The sequence below is a fragment of the Acinonyx jubatus genome, chromosome D1, assembly GCF_027475565.1.
Source record: "Acinonyx jubatus isolate Ajub_Pintada_27869175 chromosome D1, VMU_Ajub_asm_v1.0, whole genome shotgun sequence".
Taxonomy (NCBI): Eukaryota; Metazoa; Chordata; class Mammalia; order Carnivora; family Felidae; genus Acinonyx; species Acinonyx jubatus.
Genome location: NC_069390.1, coordinates 92,326,086 through 92,339,471, shown reverse-complemented (window position 1 = coordinate 92,339,471; position 13,386 = coordinate 92,326,086). Strand labels below are relative to the sequence as shown.

The window sequence follows — 13,386 nt, the reverse complement described above, 5'->3', positions numbered from 1 at the left end:
TGAGCAGGGGAGGGGCAGAGAGACAGGGAGACACAGAATCCAAAGCAAGCTCCAAGCTCTGAGCTATCAGCACAGAGCCCAACATGGGGCTTGAACTCACAAACCATGAGATCATGACCTGAGCCAAAGTCAGATGCTCAACCGACTGAACCACCCAGGTGCCCCAAAATGTTAAAGCTTTTGATTCATAAACATGGGACATCTTTTCATTCATTTAGGTCTTGCTTAATTTCTTTCAATAATGTTTTGTAATTTTCAGTGTACATGTCTTCTGTTTCTTTGTTTAATTTACTCCTAAGTATTTTATTATTTTTGATGCTATTAAACATGGAAAAATGTTTTTGGATTATTTATTGCGAGTGTATAGAAATACAGTTGAACGTTGTATGTTGCTCTTGTATTCATCAACCTTGTTGAACTTGTTAATTACTTCTAAGATTTCTTTTGCAAATTCCTTAACATTTTCTATATGTTACATCATGTAAGTTGTGAATAGAGATAGTTCTACTTCTTCCCTTCCATTGTGGATGCGTTTTATTCCATTGTCTTCCTTGATTGATATAGATAGAATCTCCAGTATAAGGCTGAGTAGAAGTAGAGGGATGGCCATCACTGCCATGTTCCTCATCTTAGGGGATGATATTCAATCTTTTTTCCATTAAGTATAACGTTAGCTGTGTTTTTTTGTGGATGTTGTTGATGTTATTTAAAATATAAAACAATATTTTTTGACAGGGCATATGCTCTTCAAATTGCATCATAACATTTTATTTTTTATTTTTTTTAATATTTATTTATTTATTTATTTATTTGTTTATTTTTGAGAGACAGAGAGACAGAACATGAGGAAGGGAGGGACAGAGAGAGAGTGGAGTCACAAAATCAGAAGCAGGCTCCAGGCTCTGAGCTGTCAGCACAGAGCCTGACAGGGGGGCTTGAACTCACTGACGGCAAGATCACATGAGCCGAAGTTGGACGCTTAACCGAGTCACCCAGGTGTCCCAACATCTTTTTTTTTTTTTTTTTTTAAATCAAGGTGGTCCTTTGAGTCATTTAAGTTTGAGAAATCTTCAGGACATTATGTTAAGTGAAATAAGTCAGTCAGAAAAATACAAATACTGAATGATTTCACTTATGTGAGGTACGTAAAGTAGTTAAATTTATAGAAACATACAGAATAGGACTTAACAGGGCCCAAGGGAGAGAGAGAAAAGGGATTTATTTAATGGGTACAGAGTTTCAGATTTGCAAGATGAAAAATTTCTGGAGATCTGTTTCACAACAATGTGAACATATTTGACACTACTGAACTCTACACTTAAAATGGTCAAGATTGTAAATTCTGTTATGTGATTTTTTTTTTTACCACAAACAAATGAGGAAATCAAAACAAATTTAATTTTGATCATTTGAATAAAAGAGAATTTTAGAGTTGTCATTATTCCTCTCAAGGGAGAGTCTGTTTCCTAAAGGAGGACAGGAGAGAAAGTTTTAGAGAAGATTTACAAACTCAAATACTTTCATGGGTCAAGTAGGTAGCAGAAGTATATAGAGGTTTTAAGTTTATAGAGAGTGGTGATTTGAAAACTGCATGTTCTGTAACATATTCTAAAGCTGTGCTATCAAGATAAAACATAGCTACTGAACTACTTCTGCCTAACTTGTTATTCCTTTTCTAGAAAGAGAGGAGAATGTGGCAGTCAAGCACTGGCCGCTGCAAGTGTTTTTTTTAGTTTCTTTTTAAGTTCCAGTTAGTTAACACATTGTAATATTAGTTTCAGGTGTACAATATAGTGATTCAACAATTCCATACATCACCCGGTGCTCATCACCACACATGGACTCCTTAATCCCCATCACCTATTTAGTCAATCCCCCCCAACCCACCTCCCCTCTGGTAACCATCAGTTTGTTCTCTATAGTTAAGAGTCTGTTTCTTGGTTTGCTCTTTCTCTATCTTTTTTCCCTTTGCTCATTTGTTTCTTAAATTCCATGTACGAGTGAAATCATATGATATTTGTCTTTCTCTGACTGACTGATTTTGCTTAGTGTAATAATACTGTCTAGCTCCATCCATGTCATTGCAAATGGCAAGATTTCATTCTTTTTTATGGCTGAATTATATTCTGTTATATATATATATATATATATATATATATATATATATAAATCTTTACATTTTTATCCATTCATCTATCAATGGACACTTGGGCTGCTTCCACAATTTGGCTAGGGTAAATAATGCTGCATAAACATAGAAGTGCATAAGACCAACTTTTACAGCATAGAACAAAAAAGGGATAGTTCTGACTGATATTTATTTACATGCCCCACATTATGGAGACCTCAGCGTCTTTGAGCGCTAACATAGATCAGGGACAGACAGCACTGAAGCTACATGGCTGAAAAGACAAATTCTGTTTCATACTAAATTGCATGGTGGGACAATAAATATCTACCACAATTTTTCTTCTTCTCTTTCTACATAAAATTCCCAGAGGAAAATGACAGCAGGAAATCATTCTACAGTGACTGAGTTCATCCTCGCTGGACTAACAGAGAAACCAGAACTTCAGCTGCCCCTTTTCTTCCTCTTCCTAGGAGTCTATGTAGTCACGGTGGTGGGGAACCTAGCCATGATCACACTGATAGGGCTCAGTGCTCACCTGCACACCCCCATGTACTATTTCCTCAGTAATTTGTCCTTCATTGATCTCTGCCATTCCACCATCATTACCCCTAAAATGCTAGTGAACTTTGTGACAGAGAGGAATTTCATCTCCTACCAAGCATGCATGACTCAACTCTACTTCTTCCTTGTTTTTGTTATATCAGAATGTCATATGTTGGCTATAATGGCGTATGATCGCTATGTTGCCATCTGTAACCCATTGCTTTACAATGTCACCATGTCTTATCAGGTTTGCTCCCGGCTGGTAGTTGGGGTGTATTATCATGGGCTTGACTGGTGCCTCAGCTCACACAGGCTGCATGCTAAGAGTGCTTTTCTGTAAGGCTGACAGAATCAACCATTACTTCTGTGATCTTTTCCCACTGTTGGAGCTCTCCTGCTCCAGTACTTATATCAACGAGGTGGTAGTTTTGTGCTTCAGTGCATTTAATATCCTCGCCCCTAGCCTCATGATTCTTAGCTCCTACATCTTCATCATTGCCAGCATCCTCCGCATCCGCTCCACCGAAGGTAGGTGCAAAGCCTTCAGCACCTGCAGCTCCCACATCTCTGCTGCTGCCGTTTTCTTTGGATCCGCTGCGTTCATGTACCTGCAGCCAACATCTGTGAGCTCCGTGGACCAAGGGAAAGTGTCTTCTGTGTTTTACACCATTATTGTGCCTATGCTGAACCCCCTGATCTACAGCCTGAGGAATAAAGATGTCAGAGTTGTCCTGAATAAGATCCTTGAAAAAAGAAGGAAATGGGTATTTTGCTTGAGAAAAGCTTTGTAATTCTCGGAGAGGGTTTGATAAGGAAACAATCCAGAGACAACAGTGTATGTCCACAAGTAATGAAATTGTTCATTCTACTTGATAATTTTGAAGAACAGTGAGGGAGGACTGGATTCATAGTGCCAGTCACATGGACAGCATCACCATATGATAGGGTATATTAGACATTGACCTGGGCACCATGTGGACACGATAGCACACCAAGTGTATTGGACATAGAGTTAGAAAGCAAAGTGCATGCAAACAAAATTTGCAGAATTGGGATATCTCCTAGAAATAGGATGCATAACAATGGTTATTTGCTAACTTAAGTTGATGAAATAAGTACAATTCCTTTGATAATACTTATTGCCTTATATTTTAATATGTTTTTCAAGACTTAACTTCTACTAGTTATAGGAAAGGATGGTATATTGTAAATCAGCGTTATTAAAATATAGGGTTAATAAACTTTTAATTTTACATGTTTGGCATGAAGACTATGACTAACCACAATAGGTAACATACACTACCTGCCAGCCAAGGTCTTACCAGTAAGCTTTCCTTTCCCTCTTTTTTTTTTTTTTTTTAAATTCAAATATAGTTGACACACAATGTTACTTCAGTTTCAGGTATAGAACATACTGATTCAACATCTCTGTACATTATTCTATGCTTGCCCCAAGTGTAGCTACCATCTGTCCCCATACAATACTATTACAATACCATTAACTACATTCCATTTGCTGTGCCTTTTATTCTTGTGAGTTACTCATTCCATAACTGCAGGCCTGTACCCCCCTCTTCCCTTCATCCCTTTTTGCTCATACCCTATCCATCTCCCCTCTGGCAACCAAAAGTTTGTTCTCTGTATTTACAGGTCTGATTCTACTTTTTGTTTATTCATTTTGGTTTTTAGATTCCACATATGTGTGAAATCATATGGTATTTGTCTTTCTTGGTCTGACTTATTTCACTTAGCCTAATACCCTTTAGGTCCATCTATGTTGTTGCAAATGGCAAGATCTTCTTTTTATGACTGTGTAATATTCCATTGTATAGATATGCTATATCATCTTTATCCACTTATGTATTGATGGACACTTGAATGGCTTCCATGGACACTTGAATGGCTATTGTAAATAATTCTGCAATACACATAAAGGTGCATATATCCTTCTGATTAGTGTTTTGTTTCCTTTGGGTAAATATCCAGTAGTGGAATTATTGGATCATATGATATTTCTATTTTTAGCTTTTTGAGGAACTTCTATACTGTTTTCCACAGTGGCTGTACCGATTTACATTTCCACAAACAATACACAAGTGTTCCTTTTCTCCACATCTTCACCAAAACTTATTTCTTGTCTTTCTGATTTTAGTCATTCTGACAGGTATAAGATGATATTGTAGTTTTGATTTGCATTTCCCTGATGATTAATGATGTTGAGTATCTTTTCATGTGCTGTTGGCCATCTATACATCTTCTTTGGAAAAATGTCTATTCAGGTCCCCTGGCCATTTTTAATGGGATTAAACCATCGGTTTTTATTACCAAACAAATAAAATGATTCAGTATTTATACAGAAATAAAATAATTTGTATAGCACACATATTTCTTTGCTCCTCATCATTTCTCTTTATTTTAGAAAAAAATAAAGTTACCATATCTCCTTCTTACTCTAATTAGGAACTTCCCAGGGATTTATGCAATATTTAGCATATGCTTTCACTTAGGCCACAAGTTAAAATATTCCAAATATCACTGTTTTCTGAGTATATTATGAAATCTGAATACAGTTAACAGAGACCAATGAAAATAAAAACTTTCAGATCTTACATAACCAGGTTGTTTTCCCTGATTTTCTACTTTGCCCTTGTGGGAAGGGACTTCAGAAAACTTTAGTGCATGTCTTATAAATTTCCTGAAATTTTGCATTTAAAAATGGGCTGGCATGAAATTCACCAGAGCTCTAACAATATCTCTCACATCCTTGGTTCTAATGTGTAACCTAATAAGAACAATGAATAACACTTTTGTGACACTATTAAGCCCTTGAGTACCAATGGAGAAAGGGAAATTCTAATTGTTTCTTTTCCCATGAGTGGATACTTGTGGGATAAGATCCTAGTGGGAGGCCATTATCATTGTTTACTCTTAATCAGACCCTTAGCATCTATACCTTAGCATCTGTGTAAAATCCTCAGATAATATCAACCAACCTTTGCAGGGGGACAGACAGTTTTGGGCATCAGCTTCACCAGAGATCAAGATCAGTGACTAAAAACAATGGCCAAAGGAGACTTATAGGCTATGACTCCCTCAGCACTAAAGAGTCCTGCAAGGTTGGTACTCCGAACTATCCACCAGCATCGTCAGATCATTTTTCCCTTCAGAACAATGAAGAAGAAAAGTGCACGGCACTGAATTCTCTGTGAAGAAGGAAAGCTATGTCTGAATCACAGTCCTTGGATTTTAAAATCTTAGCTTTCCACTCAGGCTCCTTTCCCAGCGCACACAGAGATGTACGCAGCCATTTCATCCTCACCTGTCCTCGTTCTATTGTTCACACTTTCTCATGACCACAGACCCCTTTGTTATCTCTCTGTCCCCTCTAGTATAAAATTATGGCAGAAACTTTTTTGTTTACTCATTTCAACTCAGGCAGTGTGAGGGCTTTGCCGACTTAGATTGAGTCTATGTTAATATATCTCTAACCTTCCTTCATAATTTTATTAAACACATATTGATTGAGGTTCACTAGATGCAAAGCACTGTGCTAAGTACTGTATTGATTTTACAGTCTAGTAGAGAAGGGAAACCAGTAAATAACTCATACTAATTAATATAAAGTAAGTGCTTATGTAAAACACAAGAAATGTATTCATAGGCCCACACACAAAATGGTCATGTTAACTGGGGCTCTCCTACTAAACTTTTCAAATATTTTTTTAAATATTTATTTATTTTTGAGAGACAGAAAGAGAGAGAGAGAGAAAGAGTGTGTGTGTGTGTGTGTGTGTGTGTGTGTGTGTGTGTGAGGCAGAGAGAGAGGGAAACAGACACAAAATCTGAAGCAGGCTCCAGGCTCTAAACTGTCAGCACAGAGCCCAAAGTGGGGCTGGAACTCATGAACCCCGAAATCATGACCTGAGCTGAAGTCTGACGTTCAATCCACTGAGCCACCCAGGTGCCTCTCTCATATTAAATTCTTAACTAAATGATCCTAACTGCTGAATAAACGTCGTAAGGTAGATGGAATGGAAGAAGAGAAAAGCTAAAGGGATATGGTGAGTAAAAACTAACAGTCTACCAAATAACTAAATAACATGGTATTTGTTGGGATATAAAAAAGGAAACTTTGTTGTTATTGTTGTAAATCTTTGAATGACAAATTAGTTTGAACTTTATTTGGAGACCTTGGAAAATACTGATTATTTTAAGAGGTTACTATTCAGTAAAAAAGTTGAAAATCTCTGTATTATCATGTGTTCATGGAAAGAAACAACAAGAAGATCTGCTGAGGAAAGAAATTGGAAACTCTTACTGCCATTATGGGAATGACAGTGTTGGGCGAATGAAAAACAGAGCAGGGACATACTTAAATAGATTACAATTGAAACAACACTGACATTGATTAAGTTCTTACCAAGAGCCAGGAACTGTGCTGGGGACCTCACTTTACAGGTATCATTTAATTTAATTTTCACACGGGACAGAAATTAATGTTTTCATTTTTCAGAACATTAGAGCAAATGTAGGACTGAATTTTTTGCATCAATGGCTACTGTGCTACTGTCAGGACCTATTAGAAGTACATAATCATGAAAGTTGGAATTTAAAGAGATATTCAGGATGATTTAATCCAATCACCCATCTAAACCTTGTATCCATCAACAATATCTGCTCCGTGGCCTTTTAGGCTGTGCTCTAACATTTCTGGCTATAAGATCAGATTATGTGTGACTGTAATGTTCTCTGATGTGAAACCAGATATTTCTTCTAATAGTTTCAAGCAGGTCATTTGACTTCATTCTCTTGGAGACATATAAAATGTGTCCAATATCGAAATGGGGAGCCTGGGTGGCTCAGTCAGTTAAGCATCTGACTCTTAATTTCGACTTAGGTCATGATCTTGGCTCAGGTTGATCTCACTTGATCTCACAGTTCATGTGTTTGAGTCCTGCACTGGGGGTCCGTGCTGACAGCACTGAGCCTGCTTGGGATTCTCTCTTTCCCTCTCTCTCTGTCCTTTCCCAATTTTAGCATTCTCTCTCTCTCTATCAAAATAAATAAATAAACTTAAAAAAATGAATCCAACATCTTTTAAATGTAGCATTATGTTGAACATTTGGCAGCAACTGTTATGTGTCACATAAATCTTTTTTTGCTAATAAATATCCTGTTACTTCAGCCATTCCTTAAAAGACAAGATTTCTGATACTTTTTCTGAAAATTTCCAGTTTTTCTAAATCACAGAAAGTATTGTAACCCAAATTGAAAACAATATTCCAACTGTTGCTTGACTATTAAGAAAATAAATTTCCATTTTCTAGAATCTCTTTAAAATCTTTGCAATCTAAATGAAATATATGTTAGCCTTTCTTAAAAAATCACATTGTTGTCCCGTATTGAATTTAATCTAAAATTTGTAGTTGTATTTTGCACGTGTTCTAATAATCCATACTTCTATCATCTTTCAATTCTGTAGAGAGTACATGAGAAATACATGATAAGAAGACACCAGGGTGTTTTTCTTCCAAAACCTTTCTCATATTTTGGGAATAAGTGTAGTTTTCTGGCCTCCACCACCAACATGAAGTCCAATTAACTTAAATTATTTATAATCCTCTGCTTCTCTGGCCATAGTGATGCAATATATTACCTAAATTTTGGTCATTGTGTCACTCCCCTGGGATTAGTTGAATTTATAAACAAAGGAAGACAGTTTTCACTATGGGAGAAGTTGTTGAGGTGTAAGTATGCTATGTTCTTACCTTATGAGGCAGTAGCTTTCTTCCTGGGTGAAGGAACCTTCGACAAGCAGACTAGCAGAATTCCAGGTGGGATGGTATTGGTAGTTGCCCAGTTCTTCAGGTTTTTATTCGGAGTTAGAATTCTAGGAAGGAAAATGATTCAGGTCAAAATAACAACTTTTTACAGACTTGTGAATCCTATGTTTATTGACTGTAGAAAACAAGTTACTCTTTCTTATTTTGAACTAAATGAAAATTTAATCATTATGCCATTTGGTAAGTATGACATTAATGTATACATATAGGATACCCCAAAGGATATAGGAAAGAGTCATTAGAAATAACAGTAGTTGAATTACCATATTGTAACCTGAAACTAGTTATTAGACTGCATGTTAATTAACTGGAATTTGAATAAAGACTTAAAAAAAAAGAAATAATGGTAGTAACTTTCCTACTAACTAGCTCAAAAAAAAAATCTAAAACTTGGTGTTTTCTGTAAAAATTAGAAATATCTTAATTATAAGTTTCTTGAATTTTCCTCTGGTCAGCTGGAATCATAGGTTGCCCTAGAGTGATGGAAGAGATTCAAGAGATACCAACATTATGAATGTCCCTTGATGAGGAATAAAATAATGATCTCCATAAAATTATTCTGTCTCACTCTCTCTCTCTCTCTCTCTCTCTCTCTCTCTCTCACACACACACACACACACACACACACACACACACACCACAAGTACACTCATTTTCTGTTTTTTAAGCTTAGAACCAGATGAGGGGATAATGGACCCTGGAAATAATTCCACAGTAACTGAGTTCTTCCTCGCTGGGCTAACAGAGAAGACCGGATTCCAGCTGCCCCTTTTCTTCTTCTTCCTAGGAGTCTATGTGGTCACGGTGGTGGGGAACCTGGCCATGATCACACTGATAGGGCTCAGTGCTCACCTGCACACCCCCATGTACTATTTCCTCAGCAATTTGTCCTTCATTGATCTCTGCCATTCCACTGTCATTACCCCCAAAATGCTGGCGAACTTTGTGACTGAGAAGAACATAATTTCCTACTCAGCATGCATGACTCAGCTCTATTTCTTCCTTGTTTTTGCTATCTCAGAGTGTCACATGTTACTGTAATGGCTTATGACCGCTATGCTGCCATCTGCAACCCCTTGCTTTACAATGTCGTCATGTCTTCACACATCTGCTTCCGGCTCACAGTGGGAGTTTATATTTTGGGCATCGTTGGATCTACAATCCATACGCTGTTTATGATGAGGCTCCTTTTCTGCCAGAGCAATGTGATTAACCATTATTTCTGTGATCTCTTTCCACTCCTGGAGATATCCTGTTCCAGCATCTTCATCAATGAATTATTGGTCCTAGTCTTGAGTGCATTTAACATTCTGACTCCTGCCTTCACCATCCTTGCCTCCTACATCTTCATCATGGCCAGCATCCTCCGCATCCGCTCCACCGAGGGCAGGTGCAAAGCCTTCAGGACCTGTAGCTCCCACATCTCCGCTGCTGCCGTTTTCTTTGGATCCGCTGCGTTCATGTACCTGCAGCCATCATCTGTGAGCTCCCTGGACCAAGGGAGAGTGTCCTCTGTGTTTTATACCACCATTGTGCCCATGCTGAACCCCCTGATCTATAGTCTGCAGAATAAGGATGTCAAATTTGCCCTGAAGAAAATTCTGGGCAGTAGAAAATGTTCATGAATAGAATCAGTATCATAATGTCCTATCAGAAGCAGGTCTTTCAGATTTGCTGAGCTATGTAATGTGTTAGGTTTATTGTACACATTTTTAGAAATCCAATGACACTTCCCCAAAGAACACAATTCCTAAATTCCCCTCTAGGCCACTCCTGTAAACCTTATTACAGTGATTATGTGTGGAGAAATACTAAGAATGAAATCAAAGACTCTTGAGTATGAAAGGAGCCTCAGGTTTATGTTTAATAATAATACACACAACAATAATAACGATGATGATGATGATGAAGATAATAATTATAGCATATGTTATGACATCCTATGAAATTTGAAGTATTGTGTCAAGCATTTTAAGTAAATAACTTTATTTAATATTTATTCTGTCACAGAATGTGCTATTTTCCTTTGAAAGATGAGGATATAGAACCTTATTTGGTTTGTAGGTGCCCTGGTCCCAAACATAATAACGATCTTTCTACAAAATTGTCTCCATGGCCCACAGTTTTATTCAAAGTGGTACTTTGGCCCTGGATGATGGTGGATAAGTCTGGGACATCCTCGAGAATTTCTTTCTACACATATATCATCTCCAGTTCCCTATGTGACAGATGCTTTCGTATAAATAATTTCAACTTGAACTGCACTTTTACTTCATATGATACAAAGAAAATAATAAAAATCTTTCAAACCTGTACAGATCAAAGACAAAACAGAGCAAACATGGAGACTCATTGTGGAATCTCTTTACAGAGTTTCACGTTATTATACTTGAAAACAACCGGTTTTGTCCTGCTCAGTTGTATCATTTTCTTGTGGTTCATGTTCTTTTCCCCAATAATTTAGAAAGAGTTGCCGTTTCATGACAGTTGTCTCTTTGAGACAACTCTTCTTTCCTTTCATATTTTGTTCTTCTGTTTTTGGGCATTTAAGATCGTAACTATACATTTACATAATAGTCTAAACTGTTGTCTTTTGTCTCTTCCTGGTTCACACCATCCACATCAGTATTGTCAGATCAATGTCCTTAGGATAATGTGCTGTTATTCACCTGATATAAAAAGTTGCAGTATTTACACATAGTTTCCAAATATAAGACAAAAATAAATATCTTACCACTCTTGTACCCATTATGTATCCACTCACTGATTGCAAACATTTATTTTCAAAAAGCTGTCATATTTACTATTTGACTTAATTTTCATCAGTTGTATGAAGCAAGGGAAAAAGGCTACAAGTGCACCACACACATTAGGTGTGATTCCTAGTCCAGTGTTCTGTCCAACAGACACAGAAAGACTCACATAGGACAAACAAAAAGAGTCCTGGTAGGTAGACCTTTGAATTACCTGGGCTTAAGCTTCTATATGAAATACAGACCATGTGAAAGGTAATGGTCTCATCGCTAAGAAGGGAAAAGCCTCTGCAGACCCAGAAAATCATGTTACATTTGGGGTGATGTGGCAAAGCTATGAAAAGAGAAAAGTTACAGAAGACAGTTCATGAATCACCTCTGGGTCACTGTCAGACATATCTCCTTATTTTAGTGAAGGGAGGTGCTACACATTTTTTAATCAGGGAAGTGAAACAATTAGCTTAGCATGTTAGTAGTATCACACTTACGCTGGTTGGAAGATAATGGAAAGACAAAAAGGCTGAATCAAGACCGGTCAGCAGCCATTTGATTGTTCTAAACAGGACACTTCATGCAGTGACATTGGAGCTAGAAAGGAAGGAAAGTCTCAAGAGATTTTTGAAAAGTGGATTGTTCAGACATGACTGAACCGAGGTGAGTTGAAGGTACAGGAAACTGTGAGAATGGATACAAATTTCTAATTTGGATTACTAAATGGAAGGATGACGATTGTTGAACTCTCAAGATTAAGCTCACTAAACCTAAGTAACAATTCATAGCGATGCAACTGGGACACGTAAGTCTTGGTAACATTCAAATTTCTGTCTCCTTGTTTCTCTTTATATATTCTCTCCTGAATCTGTACATATACACTGACAGAATGAACACTATAACTACTATGAATTTAATATTTTCATTATTGTGCAATCATTTATGGAAAGGTCTGTTCCTACCCTTCCCTTTTCTGACTTTAACCAAGTTCCAACTCCCTTCCCACTTCTTTCGTTCAGGACACATCTTAGTCTGTTCACTTGTAAGGTTGTTCCCGACACATAATATTCTACCATAAACATTCCAGAATCCTGCAGCCACTGCTATTCCAAAGATAAAAAGCTTTGTAATGCATGGACATGTGGGACCTTGCTTGAATTTGAAAGAATTATAGTGGAAGGGATTCAAAACAAGAGATCATCTAACATCTTGTTCCTCAATGTGATCCATAGACCAACAGCATTGGAATAGCCTGAGAATTTGTTAAAAATTCATGATCTCTAGCCATACACTAGATTTGCTAATTCAGAATCTGCATTTGAATGAGATCCCTAGATTATTCTCATGCACACTAAATTTTGAGAAGCTTTTTAACAAATATTGATATCTGACCTTGGACTTTAAAATTTTGATTTAATTGCTGTGGAGTACACCCTTGGTATTTAGATTAATAAAACTTTTTTTTGATGTTTTAAACTGTGCATCTAAAATTCTAAAATTGAGAAACACTAAGATGCAACCAATCTTAAACTTCTTTAAAGAGAATTGAACCTGATATATTTGACCATATTTTATAAGAGTTCCCCTGATGTGAGCATCCAATTTACCTTCAGGTTGGAATGCTTTCAAATATTCCTGTTAATGAAAAAAAAGTCTGAAAATATATAATAAAGGAAAGGAATATGAAACATAGATGCCTGATAATAAAATATAGTAAAACCTTGGTTTGAGAACATAATTTGTTTCAGAAACGTGCTTGTAATCCAAAGTGCTTGTATATCAAAGCGAATTTCAAGAACCATGGGCTCAGTTGTGATCACGTGACATTCGACCTCATGTACTACTTGTATTGCAAGACATGGATAATTTATCAAGTTAAAATTTTTTAGAAATGTTTGCTCATCTTGCGGAACACTCACAGAACAAGTTACCTGCAATCCAAGGTTTTACTGTACTGTCTTTAAATACACAATTTAGCAAATGGAATTATTAGTAACAGGGACCTCAAAAAGGCAAATATTATATCAATATTCAGAGTTCTTGTCCCATAACTTCAAAATTCAATTATACACAGATTTTACTTTTGAATCAAGTAAGTATATTACCTACTTATGCATAAAATAAA

The 13,386-nt window shown here is 36.8% G+C and overlaps 2 protein-coding genes across 2 annotated transcripts; both read left to right on the top strand.

Moving 5' to 3' along the window:
- Positions 1-2,498: 2,498 nt before the first annotated feature.
- On the top strand, positions 2,499-3,510 carry LOC106976592 (olfactory receptor 8G1-like). Its single transcript, XM_015074016.3, is given in 2 exon segments — positions 2,499-2,951; positions 2,953-3,510. Coding segments are annotated over 2 exon segments (960 nt in total). The 5' UTR covers positions 2,499-2,504; the 3' UTR covers positions 3,466-3,510.
- A 5,697-nt stretch (positions 3,511-9,207) lies between these two features.
- On the top strand, positions 9,208-10,142 carry LOC106976590 (putative olfactory receptor 8G3). Its single transcript, XM_015074015.2, is given in 2 exon segments — positions 9,208-9,547; positions 9,550-10,142. Coding segments are annotated over 2 exon segments (933 nt in total).
- The last annotated feature ends 3,244 nt before the right edge of the window (positions 10,143-13,386 follow it).